This window comes from Oryctolagus cuniculus, chromosome 15 (assembly GCF_964237555.1).
Source record: "Oryctolagus cuniculus chromosome 15, mOryCun1.1, whole genome shotgun sequence".
In the NCBI taxonomy this organism is placed as follows: Eukaryota; Metazoa; Chordata; class Mammalia; order Lagomorpha; family Leporidae; genus Oryctolagus; species Oryctolagus cuniculus.
This window is the reverse complement of record NC_091446.1, coordinates 26,666,365-26,692,506: the sequence shown is the minus strand read 5'-3', so window position 1 is coordinate 26,692,506 and position 26,142 is coordinate 26,666,365. Positions and strand designations below refer to the sequence as shown.

At 45.3% G+C, this 26,142-nt stretch overlaps 1 protein-coding gene across 3 annotated transcripts in view; it reads right to left on the bottom strand.

Moving 5' to 3' along the window:
• PCGF6 (polycomb group ring finger 6) overlaps positions 1 to 25,928 on the bottom strand; it is a 48,373-nt gene extending 22,445 nt beyond the window's left edge. The window contains exons 1-8 of one of the 3 annotated variants that reach the window (XM_051823548.2): positions 25,470 to 25,928; positions 24,684 to 24,783; positions 24,498 to 24,594; positions 23,150 to 23,205; positions 22,994 to 23,053; positions 20,052 to 20,160; positions 9,521 to 9,548; positions 2,063 to 2,161 (exon numbers count right to left, since the gene is read on the bottom strand). In XM_051823548.2, the coding sequence (XP_051679508.1) occupies positions 2,063 to 2,161; positions 9,521 to 9,548; positions 20,052 to 20,160; positions 22,994 to 23,053; positions 23,150 to 23,205; positions 24,498 to 24,594; positions 24,684 to 24,783; positions 25,470 to 25,829 (909 nt within the window). In that variant the 5' untranslated portion in view covers positions 25,830 to 25,928. The remainder of the gene's footprint in view (positions 1 to 2,062; positions 2,162 to 9,520; positions 9,549 to 20,051; positions 20,161 to 22,993; positions 23,054 to 23,149; positions 23,206 to 24,497; positions 24,595 to 24,683; positions 24,784 to 25,469) is intronic. The other 2 variants (XM_051823550.2, XM_008270439.4) reach the window with 2 other exon arrangements.
• Positions 25,929 to 26,142: the final 214 nt, after the last annotated feature.

The following is a 26,142-nucleotide window of genomic DNA, read 5'->3' as shown; positions in this document are numbered from 1 at the left end:
TCTGTAGCTCTTTCAAATAAATAAAAATAAGTCCTTAAAAAAAATCTAGCCAACTGTGTGGGAGCAAACTGTTGAAATCCTTACTTAATGTATACTAAGCTGATCTTCTGTATATTAAGATAATCGAAAATGAATCTTGATGTGAATGGAAGGGGAGAGGGAGTGGGAAAGGGGAGGGTAGTGGGTGGGAGGGACGGTATGTGGAGGAAGCCATTGTAATCCATAAATCGTACTTTGGAAATTTATATTCATTAAATAAAAGTAAAAAAAAAAATCTAGCCAAGAGGAAGTATTCTATAACCCAAAGAGGGGTCCGAACCCTGGATATCACTTCCTAGTTATTCTAGACACAAAAGGTAAGTCTTCTGGCTTCTGTTTTAAAAATAAGAGAACGCTGGGGCCAACGCTGGGGCACAGAGGGTTAAAGTCCCAGCCTGCAGCACCAGCATCCCATATGGGTGCCAGTTTGAGTCTTGGCTGCTGGACTTTTCATCCAGCTCCCTGCTAATGTGCCTGAGAAAGCAGTGGAGGTTGGCCCAAGTCCTTGGGGTCCTGCACCTAAGTGGGAGACCAGGAATAAGCTCCTACCTCGTTTTTGGATTGGCTCAGCTCCAGCTGTTGCGACCATTTTGGGAGTGAACCAGTGGATGGAAGACCTCTCTCCCTGTCACTCTTTCAAATAAACAGAATGAAATAAATCTTTTTTTTTTTTTTTTTTTTTTGACAGGCAGAGTGGACAGTGAGAGAGAGAGACAGAGAGAGAAAGGTCTTCCTTTTGCCGTTGGTTCACCCTCCAATGGCCGACGCTGCAGCCGGCGCACCGCGCTGATCCGATGGCAGGAGCCAGGATCCAGGTGCTTTTCCTGGTCTCCCATGGGGTGCAGGGCCCAAGCACCTGGGCCATCCTCCACTGCACTCCCTGGCCATAGCAGAGAGCTGGCCTGGAAGAGGGGCAACCGGGACAGAATCCGGCGCCCCGACCGGGACTAGAACCCGGTGTGCCGGCGCCACAAGGTGGAGGATTAGCCTATTGAGCCACGGCGCCGGCCCAAAATAAATCTTAAAAAAAAAAAAAGAGATGTTATGGAATCAAAATTCTTCACCCAGGAGTCCCTAACAACCTTTTTTTTTAAAAAAAAAAAAAAGATTTATTTTATTTATTTGAAAGTCAGAGTTGCACAGAGAGAGGAGAGGCAGAGAGAGAGGTTTCCATCTGCTGGTTCACTCCCCAATTGGTTGCAATGGCCAGAGTTGCACTGATCAGAAGGTAGGAGCCAGGAGCTTCTTCCAGGTCTCCCACACGGGTGCAGGGTCCCAAGCACTTGAGCCATCTTGTACTGCTTTCCCAGGCCATAGCAGAGAGCTGGATTGGAAGTGGAGCAGCTGGGACTCGAACTGGTGCCCATATGGGATGCCAGTACTTCAGGCAGTGGCTTTACTGGCCAGGCCACAGTGCCAGCCCCACAACCATCTGTTTCTAACAAAAACCTTTCAGTAACTTCAAGTATGCCATGGGTATAAGGTAACTTAACGAGTTATTTCTAGTTTTCAGCTGGCATGAGATATGGCCAGACTATGTCAAGCTCAGTAACAGAAGCCATATTTAATTGGGTTTAACATATAGTTTAGTATTAGCAGATAATGGTATGAAAAAACAACAAAGTTTCAGTTATTGTTTTAACATATCTATTAATTTAGCCAACAGCAAATAGAGTATTTTAGATGTACAAATTCTGTGAAATGCTCCATGTGGTGGAGAGTAACAAAATCTCCTTTTAATAAAAAAAGCAAAGCTATATAAATATGCATTTTCACTGGATCCACATAACCAGAACTGTGAGCATATTTATACTTCAATGTTCAACACTGAAGGTGAGGTTTCCATCCTACAGCAAAATATTACAGCTAGAATAAGGAATCTTTTCAAATTCTTAAAACACAAATAAGGTCTATGTTAGATATTTCACTTTCTAAGGGTCTTCACATTGCTTGTTGTATTTGACTAACTGACAAATGCAAGAACAGCAAAGGTAATCTGTCTGTTTACATACATGTACTGTACCTGGCAAGCTGGATCAAGACCCATTTTTCTTCTGAGAAATTTTTCTACATGCCCAATAGTTGCTTCTCCTGAAACTCGCACAAACTTCTTTTCCAGTGGCTAAAAAATAAATAGACAAAACCATTTTCAGATTGTATGTGTGTATGTATATATATAAATGTGTAAGCCTTAAAGCAAATTTTATATCAAAGTGATTTAGTGGACTCTGGAAAGTAAATTTACATTAAAGAAGATAAAAGAGGGGCCACTGCTATGGCATAGTGGGTATAGCCACTGCCTGCGGTGCCGGCATCCCATATGGGCGCCGGTTCCAGACCCAGCTGCTCCACTTCCTGCTCCACTTCCAATCCAGCTCTCTGCTATGGCCTGGGAAGGCAGTGGAAGATGGCCCAAGGCCTTTGGTCCCTGCACCCACGAGGAAGACTCAGAAGCTCCTGGCTCCTGGCTTTGAATCAATGCAGCTCTGGCCATTGCGGCCATCTACAGAGTGTAACAACGAATCGAAGACCTCGCTCTCTCTGCCTCTTCTTCTCTGTGTAACTCTTTCAAATAAGTAAATAAATCTTTAAAATAAATAAGATAAAAGAATTTGGGTTCGGTGCTGTGGCGCAGCGGGTTAAAGCCCTGGCCTGAAATGCCGGCATCCCATAGGGGTGCCAGTTTGAGTCCCGGCTGCTCCTCTTCCGATCCAGCTCTCTGCTATGGTCTGGGAAAGCAGTAGAAGATGGCCCAAGTCCTTGGGCTCCAGCACCCATGTGGGAGACCCGGAAGAAGCTCCTGGCTCTGGATCGGCGCAGCTCCGGTCATTGCGGCCATCTGGAGAGTGAGCCAGCAGATGGAAGACCTCTCTGTCTACTTAGCTTCCTTTCTCTGAAATATAAGTCAACAACTTTTTTTTTTTTTAGTAGAAAGGTTTATAGGTTTCTTTTAGCATCTTATCAAAAATAAAACTGAGTAAAATTTATCCATTTTAAGTATGGAAATTACACTTTAAAGACAGTGGTTTTAAGGCCAACACCACAGCTCACTTGGCTAATCCTCTGCCTGTGGAGCCGGCACCCCGGGTTCTAGTCCCGACTGAGGCGCCGGATTCTGTCCCAATTGCTCCTCTTCCAGTCCAGCTCTCTGCTGTGGCCCGGGAAGCAGTGGAGGATGGCCCAAATGCTTGGGAGCTGCACCAGCATGGGAGACCAGGAGGAAGTGCCTGGCTCCTGGCTTCGTATCGGCGCGGCACACAGACCGTAGTGACTATTTTGTGGGGTGAACCAACGGAGAGGAAGACCTTTCTCTCTGTCTCTCTCACACTGTCTAATTCTGCCTATAAAAAAAAAAAAAAAAAAAAAAAGACAGTGGTTTTAAAACACCAGTGACCAGTAGAAAGAACTGGGACTCATTGGAGAAATGACTGATGCTGTGTCTGGGGCAAGAGATGTCCAGGCAGGGCCATGCTGTGGCTCAGTGAATGGATCAGCGCAGCTCCAGCCGTTGCGGCCAATTGGAGAGTGAACCAGGAGATGGAAGACCTCTCTCTCTCTGCCTCTCCTTCTCTCTGCATGTAACTCTGACTTTCAAATAAATAAATCTTAAAAAAAAAAAAAAAAAAAAAAAAACCACTATGAGAATAACATAAAGAACTCCATATACACTCAGCCCTTCTTATCCACTGGTATCACAAGCAATAAAGGTTGGAAAATTGCATATAAATACATACAGACTCTCCTTGTCATTATTTCCTAAAAAATACATTATAGCAACTACTTACATAGCATTTGATTAGTACTTTATTTTAAAGATTTATTTATTTATTTGAAGGCAAAGTTAGAGAGAAAGGGAGAGGGAGAAGGAGAGACAGAGAGAGATCTTCTGTCTACTGGCTACAATGGCCAGGCCAAAGTCAGGAGCCTGGAGCTTCACCCAGTATCTCCCATGTGGGTGCAGGGGCCTAACTAAGCACTTTGGTTATCTTCTGCTGCTTCCCCAGGTGCATTAGCTTGGAGTTCAATAGGAAGTGGAGCAGCCTGGACTTGAACTGGAGCCCATATGGGATGCTGGCATTGTATGTGGCAGCTTAACCTATTATGCCACAATGCCAGCCCCTGCATTAGACTTAAAAAAAAAAAAAAGTACTTATTTTATTTACTTGAAAGGCACAGGGACAAAGCAAAACAGAGATATCTTCCATCTGTTGGTTCATTCCCCAAATGGCCACAATACCCAGGACTGGGCCAGGCCAAAGTGAAAGGCCAGGATCTCAATCCAGATCTCTCATGTGGGTGGCAGGGACCCAACTACTTGAGCAGTACCTGTTGCCTCCCAGAGTGTACATTACCAGGAACTCTGATGTGGAATACAGAGGTCCCAAGCACTGCACTAAATGCCTGCTTCACATTTACACTGTATTATGTATTGTAAATAACCCAGCGATGATTTAAAGTATATGGGAGGAGGTACATAAGTTATATACAAGTACTCTGTCATTTCATTTAAGAATTTAGTTCTGCAGATTTTGGTATTCCCATGTAGGAAAGAGGAGTCCTGTAACTATTCTCCACCCCAGACACCGAGGGACTCATGTACTTATCCTTGAGCTTTTTTTTTTTTTTTTTTAAACAGGCAGAGTTTAGACAGTGAGAGAGTGAGAGTGAGAGAGAGAGAGAGAAAGGTCTTCCTTCCGTTGGTTCACCCCCAAAATGGCCGCTACGGCCAGCGCGCTGCACTGATCCAAAGACAGAAGCCAGGTGCTTCCTCCTGGTCTCCCATGCAGGTGCAGGGCCCAAGCACCTGGGCCATCCTCCACTGCACTCCCGGGCCACAGCAGAGAGCTCGACTGGAAGAGGAGTAACCGGGACAGAATCCAGTGCCCCAGTCAGGACTAGAACCCGGGGTGCCAGCGCTGCAGGCAGAGGATTAGCCAAGTGAGCCACAGCACCAGCCTTCCTTGAGCTTTAACAACTCAGGCCCATCTTATTTCAGATCTACTAACCTATTTCTCATCCCAACTATTTCCTGCTTATTTTTTTGAAAGGCAGAGCCATAGAGAGGCAGAGGCAGAGGGAAAGGTGGGGGGGTCCTCCATTCGCTGGTTCACTCCCCAAATGGCCTAAATGGCTGAAGCTGCACCAATCCAAACCTGGGAGCCAGGAGCTTCTTTCAATCTCCCAGGCGGGTGCAGGGGCCCAAGGACTTGGGCCATCTTCCAGTGCCCTCCCAGGCCACAGCAGAGAGCCAAATCAGAAGTGGAAAAGCTGGGACTCGAACCGGTGCCTGCATGGGATACTGGCACTACAGGCAACGGCTTTACCTGCTACGCCATAATGCCAGCCCCTCAGTATATATTTTCAACCTTTTTTCTTAAAAAAAAAAACACAGGATAGTATCTCTTTGACACGAGAAAATATCTAGTAAATAGTCAATCTGTCTCAATTATTTTTACCCAATAGAAAGTGTCTACCGGCTGGCACCACAGCTCACTAGGCTAATCCTCCACCTGCGGCGCTGGCACACCGGGTTCTAGTCCCGGTTGGGGCACCGGATTCTGTCCCGGTTGCTCCTCTTCCAGTCGAGCTCTCTGCTGTGGCCCGGGAGTGCAGTGGAGGATGGCCCAGGTGCTTGGGCCCTGCACCCGCATTGGAGACCGGGAGGAGGCACCTGGCTTCTAACTTTGGATGGGCACAGTGCCGGCCGTAGTGGCCATTTTGGGGGTGAACCAACGGAAGGAAGACCTTTCTGTCTCTTTCTCTCTCACTGTCTAACTCTGCCTGTCAAAAAAAACAAAGTATCTACCATTTTTTAAGGCTGTCATTACTGAGAGAGTAAAAATAAAACAATTTTATAAGAGATATAACCAAGGAAGGACATAAATTAAGATCCTAATCTGGGGCCAACATCCCATATGGGCACTAGCTCGTGTCTTTGCTGCTCTACTTCCAATCCAGTTACCTGCTAATATACCTGGGAAAGCAGCAAAAAGATGACCCAACTCTTTGGGTCCCTGCACCCACCAGGGAGACCTGGATGATGCCCCTGGCTGATACAGCCATTGGGAGAGGGAATATGTTATTGAGCTATGATTCAGTATCTAGTTTCAGAATAGTTCTATCAACCCCCCAAAAAACTCAGATCAATTAAGTCTCTCTATTTTGCTTCTCCCATGAGCCCATGACAACCATTTGCCTACTTCCTGCTCCTTCCATGTGGGGACCAGCATTGTGGCACAGCAGGTTAAGCCTCCACCTGTGATATATTAGAGCAGTAGCTGCCCCACTTCTGGTCCAGCTCTGTGTTAACGTGCCTGAGAAGGCAGCAAAAGATGGTCCAAATCTTTCAAACCCTGCCATCCACTTTGAGATTCAGATGGAGTTCCTGGTTCCTGGCATCTGCCTGGCCCAGCCTAACCATCAAAGCCATTTGGGGAGTGAACCAACAGATAGAAAATCTTTTTCTGCTACTCTGCTTTTCAAATGAATACATCTTTTTTTTTTTTTTTTTTAAGGTGTATTTATTTGAAAGGCAGAGTTACAGAGAGAAAGAGAGAGAGAGATCTTTCATCTGCTTGTTCACTCCCAAATGGCCACAATGAACAGAGCTGTGCCAACTGGAAGCCAGGAGCTTCTTCTGGGTCTCCTACATGGGAGCAAGGGCCCAAGGATCTTGGCCCTCTTCTGCTGCTTTTCCAGACCATAGCAGAGAGCTGAATGAGAAGTGCACCAGCCAAGATTTGAACTGGCACCTATATGGGATGCCGGCACCACAGGCGGGGCTTTACACTGCCATACCACAGCGCTGGCCCCCAAATAAATAAATCTTTAGGCTAATCCTCCGCCTTGTGGCACCGGCACACCGGGTTCTAGTCCCGGTCGGGGCGTTGGATTCTGTTCCAGTTGCCCCTCTTCCAGGCCAGCTCTCTGCTGTGGCCTGGGAGTGCAGTGGAGGATGGCCCAAGTGCTTGGGCCCTGCACCCCATGGGAGACCAGGATAAGTACCTGGCTCCTGCCATCGGATCAGTGCAGCGCGCTGGCCGTAGTGGCCATTGGAGGGTGAACCAACGGTAAAAAGGAAGACCTTTCTCTCTGTCTCTCTCACTGTCCACTCTGTAAAAAAAAAAAAAAAAAAAAAAAAAAAGACTTCTCCGGGCCACAGTGGGTTGACGCCCTGGCCTGAAGCGCCAGTATCCCATATCGATGCCAGTTTGAGTCCCGGCTGCTCCTCTTGTGCAGTGGAAGATGGCCCAAGTCCTCGGGCCCCTGCACCCACGTGGGAGACCCGGAAGAAGCTCCTGGCTCCCGGCTTTGGATCAGTGCAACTCCGGCCGGCCATTGCGGCCACCTGGGGAGTGAACCATCAGATGGGAGACGTTTCTCTCTCTCTGCCTCTCCTCTGTGTACCTCTGACTTTCAAATAAATAAATAAATCTTTAATGGAATCACATGACACATGGATGGCCTTTTATGACTGGCTCCTTTCATGTAGCATACTGCTTTTAAGATTCATCTCCAAGTTGCTGCCAAGTACAAGAGACCTTCAAAATTTTTTTCAAAGTATTTTGAGATCCATGCATATTTTTCATAATACACATTTTATATGCATAATGAATAAAATTTACACCAAAATAAACTCTTTTAATCCCATAAACCTTCTGAAGTATCCTTGTTAGCAGTATTTCATTCCTTTCTACTGTCAAATAATATTCCATTATGGGGATATACTATTTGGCTTAATAGCTTTTTGCGTTGCTTCTAATTTGGAGATATGATCTCAAAAAAAAAAAGCTCTTATAGTTTATTTGTCAATCAAATCTAAATAAGTTTCATACATTGTAATTAGTTAGTGCCTTTAATCAAGGGGTTCAATCTACAGGAACCTCTTTCCCCTTTACTTGCTAGAAAAACAGAATTGCTTGCTGTATAGTTTTCCAATATCTAGATTTGGCTTTTCCATAGTCCTACAATGTCATTAACATGTTGTTTTGCCTCCTGTATTTTCTGTAAATCCGTAATATATCTGGAAGCATCATCATCTTCATGCTTGTTTTGGCAAGAGCCTTCAAAGGTGGCATTGTCACCATGTGTTTTTAGAGTATTTGGATGAGAACTACATAAATACTCTTGGTGCACATATGCTACCATGGAAGCAGCAAGCTAATACTCCAAGGTATTTCCTAGTTGTTTCTTCTTGAGGCTTTTAAAGTCTCTTGACTTTTCTGCCTAGTATGACATATGTCTTCAGAAAACACCTGGAGTTGTAATCCTTGTGCTTGCACCATATAAAATCATTTGCTGGGACAGGTGTTGTGGCACAGCAGGTTAAGCCTTCGTTCAAGACACCCCCATATCGGAGTGCCAGTTTGAGTTCCAAGTGTTCTATGTCCGTCTAACTTCCTGTTAATGTGTTCTGGGAGGCATCAGATGATGGCCCAAGAGCTTGGGTCCCTGCTTCCCAAGTGGGAGACTCATAGTTCCAGGCTATTGGCTTCGACCTGGCCCGGCCCTGACTGCTGCAAGCATTTGGGAAGTAAACCAGCAGATGAAAGAACCAACCTCTCCATATCTACCCCCATCTTTCAAGTAAATGAAACAAAAATACTTTTTGACCATTTTCCCACCAGAATGCTATGAAGTTAATCACCATTAGTTTGCTATTTTACAAATAAGAAGAGGTTCACCATTTCCAAAAATTATCGCTACTGAACACTGCCTTCCTTTTATCACACCAATCTCTGAAACATAGCTCTAAGACACTTCAGCCAAAAAAATACCTACTTATTCCTGTACTTTAATTATTCTTTACCCAAAATGCTTGGGTGAAGTAATTCAGATTTCTGAATTAGTTTACCAGTCTCAAAGAGCTTCAGATTTTGGAGCATACTGGATTTTGAATTTTCAGATTAGGGATGGCTAATCTGTATAGACTGTGACTTCGATCAAAGTCACCTGTTCCTTTTATATTTATAATCACAAGTAATTAAACAGCCCAACTTACCCCTTTAAAAAAGTTTGCTTTTTCCTGAATGACTTCTGTAGCAGCAGCACTGTATACAGTGGCACACATTACTTCAGAGCCCTTAAGACAACTCTGAACTTAAGTCTGCTACACAGGAACTCATTCTTACCTCTAAAGCCTCAGGAAATGATTGAAATGAAAATTTCAGCTCATATTTAACTCTAAATGCCACTATGCAAAAAAAAGTTTTGAAACATATTTTATCACCCAATTAATACAGCACTTGGCTTTATAGTTTTAAAAATGATCCACTTATTTTTCCTTTGTTCCGAGTTAATAACAAATCCCTGCTTAATAACTTTCCCTTATAAGCCTATTATAAGAGAATATCAAATGTACTTTATAATTTAGTAACTTTTACTTATATATGTAATTGAAGACACTTGCCATTGACTGCTAATCTGACTCAAATTCTGTACTAGTCCTCTTGTGAAATGAATGAAAATAAAAGTAAAATACCTTAAAATGTCCTGTGCCTTCATTAGCACTGAAAAAGGAGAGCAAAGTTAGTCAATAGGTAATATTTATGCTTAATCCTATAACAATAGAAAGGTAATATCAATATAAATAATTGAGAAACATCCATTTTATTTCAATTTTAAAAGTCACCTAAATTTTGATGAAATAAACATCGGTACTCTGAATTATCACTTCTGCCACCTAGTGGTAGGACAAGGCAGTTTTATTGAATATTTTAAATTACTTTCTGTACTTAATTTCAGATAGAATTTCTTCTTCCTTGTTTTGATGGAAAACATATTAGAATTTTATTTTCCTCAATTTTACTGACTTATAGTTGATAAAACTGTATATATTACCCGTGTACTTTTTTTTTTTTTTTTTTTTTTTTTGACAGGCAGAGTGGATAGTGAGAGAGAGAGACAGAGAGAGAAAGGTCTTCCTTTACCGTTGGTTCACCCTCCAATGGCCGTCCCGGCCGGCGCACTGCACTGATCCAATGGCAGGAGCCAGTTACTTATCCTGGTCTCCCATGGGGTGCAGGGCCCAAGCACTTGAGCCATCCTCCACTGCACTCCCTGGCCACAGCAGAGAGCTGGCCTGGAAGAGGGGCAACCGGGACAGAATCTGATGCCCCAACCGGGACTAGAACCCGGTGTGCCAGCGCTGCAAGGCGGAGGATTAGCCTAGTGAGCCGCGACGCCGGCCCCCGTGTACATGTTTTCATACGTGTGCACTAAGAAATAATTAGATCAAACTAATGACATTTTCGCTGAGCACGCTTTTTTGTGTGGTGGGAATATTTAGACTCTACTCTCTTAGAAATTTTCAAGTATACATTATTAACTGTAGTCACCACACCACACAAATAACTTCTAGCAAAAAGCAGATTCTTAATGTTTAGGTCTTTCCCACATTTAGCATGTAACTTCTCAGTTTAAAATAAATTTTTTGTGTTTAAACAAACTAATGTGACTTTTTTCATCTACAATGACAGACTGCTGTATTTTTCCTTTTACCTAGAAGCACAGATGCCCTGATTAAGTCAAAAACTTTCAAGTCATGAGACAGTTTTGTTGAGCATCTACTATTCATCTTTTGCATGTTCTTCATGTAGGCCTCATATTAGTCTGGCAAACCAGGCATTAGGCCCATTCTTAAAAGAGGAATATTAGCTCAGAGAGATTCAATAACTTGCTTCATATCATAGAGAGCTAGTAGGTGATAAAGCTGTGATTGAAACTCTGGTGTGCCTAGCGTCAAAGTCCATACTCTGGGCCAGGCGCTTAGCCTAGCCAATAAGGGAGTACTTGCGTTTGCTATCTAGTTCTGGCTCCTGACACCAGCTTCTGGTTAATGTGAACCCTGGGAGACAGCAGTAATGACTCAAGTAAACAGGTTCTAGCCACCCATGTCGGAGATCAGGACTAAGTTTCTCACTCCTGGCTTTACCCTGGCCCAGCCCAGCCACTGCAGACAATTTTTTTTTTAAAGACTTATTTATTTATTTGAAGGCAGAGTTACAGAGAAGCAGAGGCAGAGGCAGAGAGAGAGGTCTTCCATCTGCTAGTTCACTCCCCAAATAGCCGCCAACGCCAGAGCTGGGCCGATCCAAACCCAGGAGCCAGGAGCTTCTTCCAGGTCTCCCACATGGGTGCAGGGACCCAAGCACTTGGGTCATCTTCTGCTGCTTTTCCAGGTCATGGCAGGGGGCTGGATCGGAAGTAGAGCATCCAGGACTAGAACCAGTGCCATATGGAGTGCCAGCACTGTAGACCGAGGCTTTAAGCATGTTTCTCCCTGAAACTTAAACTAATGGGTCCAGTTTGCCTCTTGGTACTCTTATGAACTATGTCACCTGCTGTTTTATGTGACAATCTTCTAAAGATTTGAGACTAACCTTGAGGGACTTGCTTTCTTTTTTCTCAAACTAAATTTTTTTTGTTCTATCCATTACCTTATTTATTTGAAAGGCAGACTGAGAGGAGACGAGATGAGGAGTGGGAGAGAGGGAGAGAGGGAAAGAGAAAGAAAGGAAGAGAGAAATTAAAAAAAAAAGATTTATTTATTTATTTGAAAAGCAGAGTTAGATAGAGAGGGAAAGACAGAGAGTGAGATCTTACAACTGCTGGTTCACTCCCCAAATAGCTGCCAACAGCTAGTGCTGGGCAAAGCTGAAGCCAGGAGTAACCAGCTTTTTCTTTTTCTTTTCTTTTCTTTTTCAGATTTATTTATTTGAAAAGACAGAGTTACAGAGAGAGGTAGAGATAGAGAGAGGTCTTCCATCCAATGGTTCACTCCCCAGATGGCCGCTAATGGCCAGAGCTGCACCGATCCGAAGCCAGGAGCCAGGAGCGTCTTCTGGGTCTCCCGCGTGAGTGCAGGGGCCCAAGGACTTAGGCCATCTTCTACTGCTTTCCAAGGCCATAGCAGAGAACTGGATTGGAAAAGGAGCAGCCGGGACTAGAAGCGGCGCCTATATGGGATGCTGGTGCTTCAGGCCAGGGCTTTAACCCACTGCGCCACAGCAGTGGACCCCAACTAGCTTTTTCAATATCTCCCATGTGGGTTCAGGCACCCAAGCACTTCGGCTTTCTGCTGTAGCTTTCCCAGGCACATTAGCAGGGAGCTGGATAGAAGCGGAGCTGCCAGGATTGGAACCAGCACCCATACGGAATGCAGGGATTGCAAGCGGCAGCTTTACTTGCTATGCCACAACACTGGCCACAAGAGATTAATTTTCGACTCACTGGTTCACTCCCCAAATGCCTGCAGTGAGAACCTGGAACTCCATCTGGGTCTCCCACATGGATGGCAGTGGTCCAAGTATTTGGACCATCTTTTGCTGTTTTCCCAGGTGTATCAGCATGGAGCTGGATCAGAAGTAGAGTAGCCAGGACTCAAACCAGTGCTCCATTATGGGATGCCAGCGTTGCAGGTGGCAACTTAACCTGCTACACCACAATGCTGACCCAGAGTTCATTTATTTAATATGTATATATTGTACATATTTTAGCACCACAGATCATTTCAACCTTTATTTCCAAATGATCCTGTATTACTTCAATTTCATATATTGATAATAGTTCAGACATGTGAAGAACACTCTATGTGTTCTTACAATAATCCTATGGGCTGCTAGTAGGATCCCCAATTTAGAAATACAGAAACTGATCATCTGAGAATTTCTACCCCAAAGGGAACATACTTTGAGTTAGACTCTTCAAAACCTATGTTCTTTCTACACATTCCACCACCTGCCTTAGATCATTTCTTTTTCTTTTCTTTTAAGAATTACTTATTTATTTGAGTCAGAGTTAAAGAAAGAGAAGAGGCAGAGAGAGGTCTTTCTCTACTGGTTCACTCCTCAATTGGCTAGCATGTCCAGAGCTGCACTCATCCAAAGCCAGGAGCCAGGAACTTCTATCCGGGTCTCCCCCTCGGGTGCAGGGACCCAAGGACTTGGGCCATCTTACTAATTTCCCAGGCCATAGCAGAGAGCTGGATGAGAAGTGGGGCAGCCAGGACTTGAACTGGTGCCCATATGGGATGCCAGCACTGCAGGCGGCGGCTTTCCCTGCCACGCCAGAGTGCCAGCCCCAGTTATTTCTTTTTATAATTTACTTCATACACAAAAAATGGTGCAGGCATATGGAGCAATAGTTAACCTTCCACTAAAGATACCCACATCCCAGGGCTGGCATTGTGGTGCAGCAGGGTAAGCTCAACCTTTGATGCCAGCAATCCATAAGGGCACTGGTTCATGTCCTGGCTGCCCCCATTGTGATCCAGCTTCCTGCTAACGCTTCTGGGAAAGCAGTGAAGGATTGCCCAAGTCCTTGGGTCCCTGCACCCATGTGGGAGACCTGGATTGAGCTCCACACTCCTGGTTTTGGCCTGGCCCAGTCCTGGCATTGAGGCCATTTGGGGAGCGAACCAGCATATGGAAAATATCTAAATCTGCATTTCAAATAAATAAATAATTCTTTAAAAAAATAGATGCCCACATCCCATAAGTGCCTAGGTTCAAGTCTTGGTTCTCCCTCTCCTTTCTAACTTCCTGCTAAGATACATCTGATGGCTCAAGTATTTGGGTCCCTAGTTCTTGACTCCTGGCTTCATTCAGTATGGCCTAGCCCCGGCTACTGGGAGCATTTGGGGAGTGAACAAATGGACAGAAGATCTTTGTCTTTAAAAAATAAAAAGAAATTTTAGAACAAAAAGGATGAGAGGCTATCATAAAATCACAAAATGGGGGGCTGGCATTGTGGCACATTAGGTTAAGCTCTGCTTGCAACACTGGCATGCCACATCAGAGTGCTGATTGATAACTCTGCTACTCTACGCTTCTGAACCAGCTTCCTACTAATGCACCTAGGAAGGTGCAGATGGTGGCCCAAGGACTTGAGCCCTGGTCACCCACGTGTGAGACCACAATGGAGTTCTTGGCTTCAGGTTTTGGCCTGACTCTGCCCTAGCTTTTGCAGATATTTGATGAATGAACTAGCAGACCCAAGAGTTCTGTCTATTTCTACCTCTCTCTATGTTGTTCTTTCAAATAAATTAATTTTTTTAAAAAATCACAAAATGTGCATATGCAATTTTGGTGAGAAATCTAACTTCATATTCTAGTAGTTGCAAGATGACCATGCTAGGCCACCGCCGCGGCTCACTAGGCTAATCCTCCGCCTGCGGCGCCAGCACACCGGGTTCTAGTCCCGGTCAGGGCACCGGATTCTGTCCCAGTTGTCCCTCTTCCAGGCCAGCTCTCTGCTGTGGCCAGGAAGAGCAGTGGAGGATGGCCCAAGTGGTTGGGCCCTGCATACCATGGGAGACCAGGATAAGTACCTGGCTCCTGCCATCAGATCAGTGCGATGCGCTGGCCACAGCGGCCATTGGTGGGTGAACCAACGGCAAAGGAAGACCTTTCTCTCTGTCTCTCTCTCTCTCTTACTGTCCACTCTGTCAAAAAAAAAAAAAAAAAAAAAAAGGCCATGCTAAACCTACCTCAGCTTTTCCTTCTCCAATGCAAGCGGGCTCACCAATGAACCAAATATGCCCCTGTGCATAGCACTTAAGAAGTTCATGGAAAATGTAATCAAAAGATAAAACAAGTGGCCAGCACTGTGGCACAGTGGTTTAAGCCATGGTCTGCAACACTGGTATGCCATATTGGAATGCCAGTTTCAGTGCTAGCTATTTCATTTTCTTTTTTTTTTTTTTGACAGGCAGAGTGGACAGTGAGAGAGAGAGACAGAGAGAGAAAGGTCTTCCTTTGCCGTTGGTTCACCCTCCAATGGCCGCCGCTGCAGCCGGCGCACCGCGCTGATCCGATGGCAGGAGCCAGGAGCCAGGTGCTTTTTTCCTGGTCTCCCATGGGGTGCAGGGCCCAAGCACCTGAGCCATCCTCCACTGCACTCCCTGGCCATAGCAGAGAGCTGGCCTGGAAGAGAGGCAACCGGGACAGAATCCGGCGCCCCGACCGGGACTAGAACCCGGTGTGCCGGCGCCGCAAGGTGGAGGATTAGCCTATTGAGCCACGGCGCCGGCCGCTATTTCATTTTCAATCCAGCTCCCTGATAATACACCTGGGAGGGCACTGGATGATGCCTCAAGGAGCTGGGCCCCTGCCACCCACCAGATGTAGCTCTAGGCTCCTGGCTTCAGCCTGGCCCAGCCCTAGCCACTGGGCCATTCAGGGTATTGAACCAGCAGATGGCAGGTCTCTTTCTCTGTCTCTCTCTCTGTCTCTCCCTCTCTTTCAAATGAATGAAATCTTAAAATAATAATTGGGAATATAGTTTATATAGTTTGCTCCTTTCTACCTTGTTTTTTCTACTTAATACATTTTGGATTCTGATCCACATAACCACAAAATTATCATTATTAACATATATGCATGTGCGGATTTACTATATTTAATCAATTTTTTAAAAAAATTTATTTAATTTATTTGAAAGAGTTACAGAGAGGGGTCGAGACAGAGAGAGAGGTCTTCCATCCACTGGTTCACTCCCCAGATAGCTGCAATGGCCAGAGCTGCGCCGATCCGAAGCCAGGAGCTTCTTCCGGGTTTCCCACATGGGTGCAGGGGCCCAAGGACTTGGACCATCTTCTACTGCTTTCCCAGGCCACAGCAGACAGCTGGATCGGAAGAGGAGCAGCCAGGACTAGAACCAGCGCCCATATGGGATGACGGTGCTTCAGGCCAGGGCTTTTTAAGCTGCTGTGCCACAGAGCCAACCCCAATCAATTTTCTTAAGGACATTTAGGCTGGAACATACTCTAATAATAAAGTGCTGGATTAAATTTGGCAGTTAATATGGTTTTCTCCAACTCTTCCAAAAAAAACGTTTACAAAAAGATTTACCTGTGTATTTACTTGAAGAGCAGGTTGGGGAGACAGAGAGAGAGGTCTTTCTTCCTCTGTTTCTCTCCCCAGATGGTCACAATGTTTAGAGCCAGATGAAGCTAAAGCCAAGAACAAGGAACTCCATCCTAGTCTCCCACATTCATGGGAAGAGCCCAAGTACTTGGGCATCATCTGTTGCCTTCCCAGGCACATTAGCAGGGAACTGGATCAGAAGTAAAGTAGGAGGGATTCAAATCAGCATTCAGATATGAGACACAAATTCTGTTATCATAAACTGTGGCTTAGGGGTCGGTGTTGTGACAAAGTGGATAAAGCTGCCGCCTACAACACTGGCACTGAATATGGGTGCCAGTTTGAGTCCCTGCTGCTCCACTTCCAATCCAGCTCCCTGCTAATGCACCTAGACAAGCAGTAGAAGATGGCCCAAGTACTTGGGCCCCTGCACCCATGTGGGAGACCTGGAAGAAGCTCCTGACTTCAAATTAGCCCAGTTCTGATCATGGTAGCTATTTGGTGAGTCAACCAGTGATGGAAGATCTGTCTCTCTCTCTGTATCTCTACTTTTCAAATAAATACATAAATCTCTAAAAACAAATTTTAAAAAAATCCATGGCTTAACCCACTGTGCCACTTACTAGAAGGACTTCAGGGATGCATAAAGGACATTTCCTGCCTCGTTGTGGCAACACCAGCACCCCATAGGGTGCCAATTCAAGACCCAGCTACTCCACTTCCAATCCAGCTCCCTATAATATAACTGGGAAAGCAGTAGAAGATGGCCCAAGTGTTTGGGGCCTTGTACCAATATGGGAGACCTGGAAGAAACTCCTGGCTCCAGCTTTAGCATGACACACAGTCCCAGCCATTGCATCCATTTGGGGAGTGAACCAGCGGATGGAAAATCTCTGTCACTCTCTCTCTCTCTCTTTCATTCTGTAACTCTGCCTTTTGAATAAATAAGAAATCTTTAAAAAAATCATGCAAGAACACAGAATGAATACATAAAGAGATAAATACAACATTGCACAGCTAAATACTAAATAGATGATACAGAAAGCCTAGAGTCTATGAGGAAGGACCGAGAAGCTACAGTCATTGGTAATACAAAATGAGAACTCTAAATTTTTCCAAGTATTTTAGTTTTGTGAGCTGTATAATTGCAATATCTAAAAATTATAGCTTGATACATGACCAACTCTGTGAACAAGATGGTCTGTTTCATAATGCTATACTCTAAGAGTAATACCATATGCTACAGTATTTGATAGAAACAATTTCTTTAAATCACAAAGATATCTAGGGACTGCTGCTATGGTGTGGTGGGCTAAGCCTCCACCTACAGCACTGACATCCCATATGGGCACTGGTTCAAGTCCCAGCTGCTTCTCTTCTGATCCAGCCCTCTGCTAGGGCCTAGGAAAGCAGCAGAGGATGGCCCAACTGCTTGGGCTTCTGTACCCATGTGGGAGACCCAGAAGAAGCTCCTGGCTTCTAATTGGCCCAGCTCCGGGAGTTGGGGCCACTTGAGGCGGGTGAACTAGTAGATGGAAGACCTGTCTGTAACTCTACCTCTCAAATAAATAAATAGACCAGTGCCTTAGCTCACTTGGCTAATCCTCCGCCTGCAGTGCCGGCATCCTGGGTTATAGTCCCGGTTGGGGTACCGGATTCTGTCCTGATTGCTCCTCTTCCAGTCCAGCTCTCTGCTGTGGCCCAGGAAGGCAGTGGGGGATGGCCCAGATGCTTGCGCCCTGCACCCGTAGCGGCCATTTGGGGGGTGAACCAACGGAAAAGGAAGACCTTTCTCTCTTTCTCTCTCTCACTAACTCTGCCTGTCAAAAATAAATAAATAAACAAATAAATAAAATATTTTTTAAAAATGAGAAAAAACACAACTACTTTCGAAAACAATTTGGTAAAATCAAGTAAAATTGAAGAGGAATATATCCTAAGATTCAACAAATCCATACTCTAAAGGACAATCTCACATTTAAACATGATGATGCGGGGCTGGCACTATGGTGTAGGGGGTAAAGCCGCTGCCTAAAGTGTTGGCATCTCATATGGGCACTGGTTTGAGTCCTGGCTGTTCCACTTCCAATCCAGCTCTCTGCCATGGCCTGGGAAAGCAGAAGATGGCCCAACTTTGGGCCCCTGAACCTGTGTGGGAGAACTGGAAGAAGCTCCTGGATCAGCCCAGCTCCAGCTGTTGCAGCCAACTGGGGAATGAACCAGCGGATGGAAGACCTCTCTACCTCTGCCTCCACCTCTCTGTAATTCTGCCTTTTAAATAAAAAAAAAAAAAAAAAAAAAAAATTAAAAAACAAAATAAAACAAAACAAAACAAAAAACACAGGATGTTTATAACAACATTGTTTATAATAGCAAAAAAAAAAAAAAAAAAAAAAAAGACTGGAAACAAGCTGAATATTCAACAGTACCAATGACAGGGGCAGGCTTTGTGGCAGCAGGTCAAGTCTCCATCTATGACACCAGCCAATCCCATATGAGAACTGGTTCAAGTCCTGGCTGCTCTACTTCCAATGCAGCTCCTTGCTAATATGCCTGGGAAAGCAGCAGGAAACAGCCCAAGTATTTGGGCCCCTACCACCCAGGTGGAAGACCCATATATATTGAGTTCCAGGCTCCTGGCTTCTGCCTGAGCCAGCCCTGGCCACTGTGGCCATTTGGAGAGTAAACCAAAGGATAGAGGATCAATCTCTCGGTCTTCCTCCCTCTTTTTAACTCTTTCAAATAAATATACCTTAAAAAAAAAAAGATAATTATGACATATTCATACCAGACAATGGTGAAAATGAACGAATTAGAGCTACACATTTCAACATTGATGAATCGGCCGGCACCGCGGCTCGCTTAGCTAATCCTCCGCCTGTGGTGCCAGCACACTGGGTTCTAGTCCCAGCTGGGGCGCCGGATCCTGTCCCAGCTGCTCCTCTTCCAGTCTAGCTCTCTGCTGTGACCCGGGAAGGCAGTAGAGGATGGCCCAAATGCTTGGGCCCTGCACCCGCATGGGAGACTTGGGGGATGCACCTGGCTCCTGGCTTTGGATCAGTATGGCGCACCGTAGCAGCCATTTGGGGGGTGAACCAATGGAAAAGGAAGACCTTTCTATCTCTAACTATGCCTGTCCAAAAAAAAAAATTGATGAATCATAATACTGAGCAAAAACAAGTTGGAAAACACAATATTACACCACTTAAATTTTTTACTAGGGAGGGAGATACCTCCCATCTGGTTGGTTCATTCCTCAAATGTCCACGAAGGAGGCTCTCAATCCAAGTCTCCCACAGGGATGACAGAAACTTGGGTCATCACCACTCTCTCCCAAGGTGTGTACCAGCAGGAAGCTGGAAATAGGAATGGAGCTGAGACTTGAACCCAGGCTCTACAAAATAAGCAGAGGCTTAACCGCTGCATCAAATGACTACCCATAAAGTTTTGTGTGTTTTTTAAATATTTTATGTATTTGAAAGACAGTTACAGAAGGAGTGGAAAAGAGAGATATAGAGAGAGGTCTTCCATCTACTGGTTCACTCCCCAAATGGCCACAATAGCCAGAGCTGGGCTAGGAAGAGGCCAGGAGTTTCATCCCTGTCTTTTAAGTGGGTACATGGGCCCAAATACCTGGGCTATGTTCTGTTGCCTTCCTAGGTGCACTATCAGGGAGCTGAATCAGAACTGGAGCACCCAGGGTTCTAACTGATACCCATATGGGATGCCAACATTGCAAGTAGCAGCTTAACTAGTTATGCCACAATGCCAGCCCCTGAAAGTTTTTAAATTGGTAAAAACAATTTTATATATTTCTTAGAATGAGTATACATGTAGTAAGCATGAAAAAAGTATTATGGGAATGGCAAATGCCACTTTTTTGGAGAACGGCTATTATCCTCTGGGAATATGGTATAAACAGAAGAGGTAGCCAAGGGCTTCAGCTCTATTAGCAATGGTTTATTTCTTAAGCCAGATAATAAGGATGCTAGTGTTCCACTCTTTATACCTTGCCCCATGTTTTAGATTATTTCATAATTAATTTTTAAAAGGGATGTCAGGAAAATCTGATTGCCCAGTGTTCAGGGTGATTTTTAACTGTTGGGACCTAAATAATTCTTCAAGGTAGATTTTTAGGGTACTCACCCAATGAACTCCAGTAACAAAGACATATCAAGTTCAGGTGGAATACGAAACACAGACTCTAGGACTTTCTTAGATCGTCCTTTGTTTGAAGGGACTGGCTGTGGAACAGCTATTTGGAAACCAAAGGAAAAAGCTGATTTAGAATGAAAATTCTATAAATTGAGATCTTTGAAAACAATTATACAGGTATCACATCAACTATTTAAAAAATAACAAGGCATTCAATCAATCTTTTCTTTAATATCATCAGCTGGCCAGCGCCACGGCTCACTAGGCTAATCCTCCACCTTGTGGCGCCGGCACACCGGGTTCTAGTCCCGGTCGGGGCGCTGGATTCTGTCCCAGTTGCCCCTCCTCCAGGCCAGCTCTCTGCTGTGGCCTGGGAAGGCAGTGGAGGATGGCCCAAGAACTTGGGCCCTGCACCCCATGGGAGACCAGGATAAGCACCTGGCTCCTGCCATCGGATCAGCGCGGTGCGCCGGCCGCAGCGGCCATTGGAGGGTGAACCAATGGCAAAAGGAGACCTTTCTCTCTGTCTCTCTCTCTCTCACTGTCCATTCTGCCTGTCAAAATATATATATATATACATATATATATATATATATCATCAGCTAATCTTTTAAAGACAATGAAATTAGTGGCAAGCCTGGGGGCAACTTTGTAATGGAAGGCTTATCAGGCCCAGAGAGCTCAGCAGAACAGCACAGCTTTCATAGACGACCCTTTAAAAGCACTACTAGAGGGGCCAGCACTGTGGCGCAGTAGGTTCGCAGGCATTCCATATGGGTGCCAGTTCTAGTCCAGGCTGCTTCTCTTCTGATCCAGCTCTCAGCTTTGGCCTGGGAAAGCAATAGAAGATGACCCATGTACTCGAGCCGCTGCACCCGCGTGGAGACCCAGACAGAAGCTCCTGGCTCCTGACTTCGGATTGGCCCAGCTCTGGCTGGTGCGGCCATTTGGGGAGTGAACCAGCGGATGGAAGACCTTTCAGTCTCTTCCTCTCATTGTCTGTAACTCTACCTCTCAAGTAAATAAATAAAATCCTTATAATTAAAAAAAAAAAAAAAAAAAAACAACAACCCACTACTAAGTGCCAGGCTCACATTTAGCACTTTACAAGCATCACCTCATTTAATCCTTTTTTTTTTTTTTTAAACAGGCAGAGTTAGACAATGAGAGAGAGAGAGAGAAAGGTCTTCCTTTTCCGTTGGTTCACCCCCCGAAATGGCCACCACAGCCAGCGCGCTGCATTGATCCGAAGCCAGGAGCTTCTTCCTGGTCTCCCATGCAGGTGCAGGGCCCAAGCACCTGGGCCACAGCAGAGAGCTGGACTGGAAGAGGAGCAACCAGGACAGAATTCGGCACCCCAAATGGGACTAGAACCTGGGGTGCTGGCGCCACAAGCAGAGGATTAGCCTAGTGAGCCGCGGCACCAGCCTATTTAATACTTACTATATAATCATATGATATAGTAATACCGCTACTTTTTTTAATTAATAAAGAAACTGAAGCTGTGGTAAACATTGTTGTTAAGTAGGTTAAGCTACCACTTGGAACACCCACAACCCATATGGGAGTGCCTACTCCAAGCCCCAGATCCAGCTTCCTGCTAATGCATCTGGGAGACAGAATGATGGCCTAAGTATGTGGGGTTTCTGCCCATGTAGGAAACCTGAGGGTTTCCTGGCTCCTGGTTTTGGCCCGGCTCAGCCCTAATCTGCATTTCAGAAGTGAATAAGTGGATAGAAGATCTCTGTCTCTCCCTCTTTATTTATTTTATAAGATTAATTTATTTGAGAGTCAGAGTTTTACAGAGACAGGCAGAGACAGAGACACACAGAGAGAAAGAGATTGAGAGAGAGATCTTGCATCTGCTGCTTCACTTCCCAGATGGCTGCAACAGCAAGGGCTGGGCCAAGCCAGAAGCCAGAAGCCAAGAGCTTCATTCAGTCTCATGTGGGTAACAGGTGCCCAAACATTTGGGCCATCCTCTGCTGCTTTTCCCAGGTTATTAGCAGGGAGCTGGATCACAAGAGAAGCAGTCAGGACAAGAACCTGAGCCCATACAGGATGCCGGCATCACAGGCAGCAGCTTTACTCACTCTCTCTGTCATCCACCTTTCAAATAAATATTTTTAAAAAAAGGAAAAGAAAGAAACTAAGGAGGTCCAGCATTGTCGTGCAGCAGGTTAAGCTGCCACTTGCAACATCAGCATCCATTTAAGAGTGCTGGTTCAAGTCCTGGCTGTTCTGCTTCTGATCCAGTTCTCTGCTCTCATCTACATGAGAGACCAGATAGAGTTCTAGGCTCCTGGCTTCAGACTGGATGACCCCAGCCTTTGCAGCCATTTATGGAATGAACCAGTGGACAGAAGATTTGTCACTGGGCCTTTCAATAAATAAATACATCGTAAGTGGGGGAAAAAAAAATCTGAGGTTTAGTGAAATTAGGCAATGTGCCTACAGTAATATCGAAGAACTAGGATTTAAACCCAAATCTATCTGAATATGAAACACCCATACTGCCACATTACCAGCATCGTAAAAAAAAAAAAAAAAAAAAAAAAAATGTTATGCAGTTACTTTGTGTCAGGCACTGTTTTAAGTGCTTGTGTCATTCAATGCATGTTTTTATGAACTGCCATTATCATCACCATTTTATAGATAAGGAAACTGAAACACTGAAGTAATTTGCTGAAGTCACACACCTAGTAAAGCGGCAGAGCTAGGAACTCAGAAATGTAGTTTCAGAGATTAAACACTTTAATCCTTATAAACAAACTGGAATACACCACAACATTATCTTTAGAATTTTTCTCGGTTGGATATAATAGTAACTAGTTATCCCCAAAAACAATTTCAGAGAGCAGAAATTTTCTTAAGTTAGTATTCTTTATAAATACATTATATTTATAAATTTATATTTATAAATCCAAACTTACCAGGTTTAGGTACTTCTAGACCTCTTTCTTTATAGAAATCATGCATTTGCTTTTTTTCTCCTAAAAAATGATAAAACACAGACTAAATTACACTTAAAATGAAACTAGCAGAGCATAGATTCTGGGATTCACAACTATGTAATAAAAAAAACTTACTTTCCTCTAGATTGATCACTAATTTGTATACTATGTCTTGTAACTGTCGGTCCAACCTAATAAAAGGAAAGGATGGAGAATACCTCAAAATTTAGGAAAAATGCATTTCAGTACAGAGTGAGTTAACTGAGTTTTCCCTTGGGGATAGATACCTTCTTTTTCAGAGGCCAGTTACTTTTAAGCAGCACTCACAGTACCTAAAATACAATCTGACTGAGAGAATCTCAAGCAATCGTAGGTAATCACAGATTCTCGAAAGGTTCACTAAATTGTTTCTTATGTACTAGTCTCAGTCCCTCAAAAAGAACTTGAGTTCATGGCAGAGACTGTATTTTTAACTTCTGTGCATCATCTGCAAAGTGCTCTCCTACGAAGGTAATAAAAAAAAAGTCACAGTATCTGGTGAGTGAACAAAGTAATCTACCTTTAGTTCTCCTTGGAAGCTGAGCAGGAACTGGTTAGTAAGCCTACCACAGAGGCTTTTCTAAAGTGCACAGTTGTTACAGGTATTAATCCTAGAAAAGCTGCTGGGACAGTTTTACAAATCAGTTAAGATGTTGTGGTGGATGCCCACATATTATCCCCATATCAGAGCGCATGGATTTGAGTCTGGCTGAGAGCTGATTCGAGCTTCCCTCTAATGCACATGCTGGGTGACAGCAATGCACAGCTCAAGTGTTTTAATCCCTGCCACCCACATGGCAGACTAGTAATGAGCTCCTGGCTCCTTGTTTTGGCCTGGCCCAGGTCCAGTCTCCACCACTGCAAACATCTGGGGACTGAACCAGTGGATGACATTTCTATCTCTGTGTGTCTCTTTCCAACTCTTTGCCTTTCAAATAAGCAAAATTTAGAAAAATAATTTTTAAACAGAATTCTAAATACTGCATACCAAATAAAAAGCTTACACTAGCCTCATTAACATAAATGGGTTAAAATTCTTATGGAAAAAGGTCAGTGTTTTTTAAAAAAGACACCAGCAGATGAGGCTGGGATGTGGCACAGTAGGTTCAGCTTGTCATGCCAGTATCCCATATCATAATGTCATTGTCCTGGCTACTCCGCTTCCTATCCAGCTTCCTGCTAATGAGCCTGGGAAGGCAGCAGAAAACGGCTCATGTCGCTGGGCCCCTGCTACCCATGTGGGACACCACAATGGTTAAAGTCCCCAGCAGTCAGCACAGCGTCCAATACAGAGTTAAGTGCTCTACACACATTTCTCAAAGGCGTATGTAATTCCCATCCTTTTAATTTTGAGGGAGGTCAAGAATTTAATCCCAACTACACAAGTCAAGCTTTCAGGAAATGTATACTTAAAACAATTAGAACCTTTATATAGTCTTCTTACCTTATGTTATAAAGAGGCTGTGTTTGATGTACTACTATGTTGCATTTTGGACATCTATTGCTATAGTAAAAGTGTCTTACAATGCAGCTTTTACAAACTGTCAGAAAAGAAAAAGCTGAAATTAGGATTTCTAAGAACATTTATAAAGCTGAAACTAATATTCAGAAAAGTGAACCGTACACTTACAGGTATGAAGACATTCTGTGATGGTAGTTGCATCTATTAGGTAACCCTTGCAGATGGAACACAAGATGTAGGGGGTCAGCTCAGAGAGATTAATCAGGCGCTGCAAATACAACGGAAATGGTTTAAAATCACAAATTCTTCTCTTCTCACACTCTTAAGCCATAATTTCATGATTTCACTTTAAATACTGTGTCACTTAACTACAACACGGAAACATATACCTTCACATCTTTAAAACGTCGCTGAAAAGATACAGTAACACAAATCCCCGTTTCCGACGGCTCTCGTTCCCTTAGATACAAGGCATACTGCCTTTACGAAATTACTTAGGAGATGGGCAAACTTTCCAGATCCTGGTGTCTAAGGTGAGTAAGCTAATCTGACTAGCAAGGTGTGTCACCCACGTTGAAGAAGAATGCTCCGCTGCGATAAACCAATCACGCATCTTTGCAAGCCGACTGAACAGACCGAGACGGGGTTATCAGCCTGTCCACCCCCCTCCATCAACCGACGCCTCTCGGCTCCACGGCAGACTCCCCGAAGGCCGAGCACGCCGGAGCCACCTAGCACGGACGGCCTGGGCCATCACCCACAGCAGAAGGAATCAGACCCGGGACGTCCGAGGGACTCGCGTGAAGCCCAAGCACCAATGCTGGGAGGAAGCTGCCGGGACGCAGGCCCTGGACCACGCGCCCAGGCGGGAGGGCGAGGCCCCCGAGCGAGCGTGGGCGGCGGCAGCTGCGTCCCGGAGGCCACCGAGGCCGCGCGGTCGGGGGCGCCACCGACCTCCTCCTCGTCCTCCGAATCCGCCCGGCCCCCCTCCAGCCTCAGCGAGAAGTGGCTCAACTCTTCCTCCTCCTCCTCCTCGTCCTCCTCCAGCTCCTCGTCCTCCTCCAGCTCCTCGTCGTCGTCCTCGAAGCGGCCTCTCAAGCGGCCGAGGCTGCGCTCCAGGTCCAGCGCGTGGGGCCGGGCGCCCGAGCAGCCGGGAGCCCCCGCCTCAGGCACCAGCGCCAGGCCCTCCTCCTCGGCTGCGGGCGCCGGGGTGAGGGCAGGCGGGGAGCCGGGAGGTGGCGGCGGCGTGGCTGCCGCTCCCTCGGCCTTGGCAGCGGCCGCACGGCCAGTCGTGGCCAACGCGACCCCCTCCATGGCCCAGGCGCCAAGCCTACTAGGCGACGACAGGCGACCGCGGAGCGCGGGAGTTCGGCTGGCCTTCCTCCGCAGCCAGTGCGCAGGCGTAGGGGCCCAGAGAGGCCGCTGGGAAATGTGGTTCACCTAGGCCAGGTGTCGGGGGCGGGGCTTGGGGGCCCGCCCCTTAAAGGAATCTCACTCCGTTTTCCCTGTGAAAAGTTTGATGCTCCTTGCTCAGTGCTTTATTATATTATTATTAAAGATTTGTTTATTTGAAAAGGCAGAGTTGCAGAGAGAGATCTTACGTCCACTGGTTCACTCCCCAAAAGGC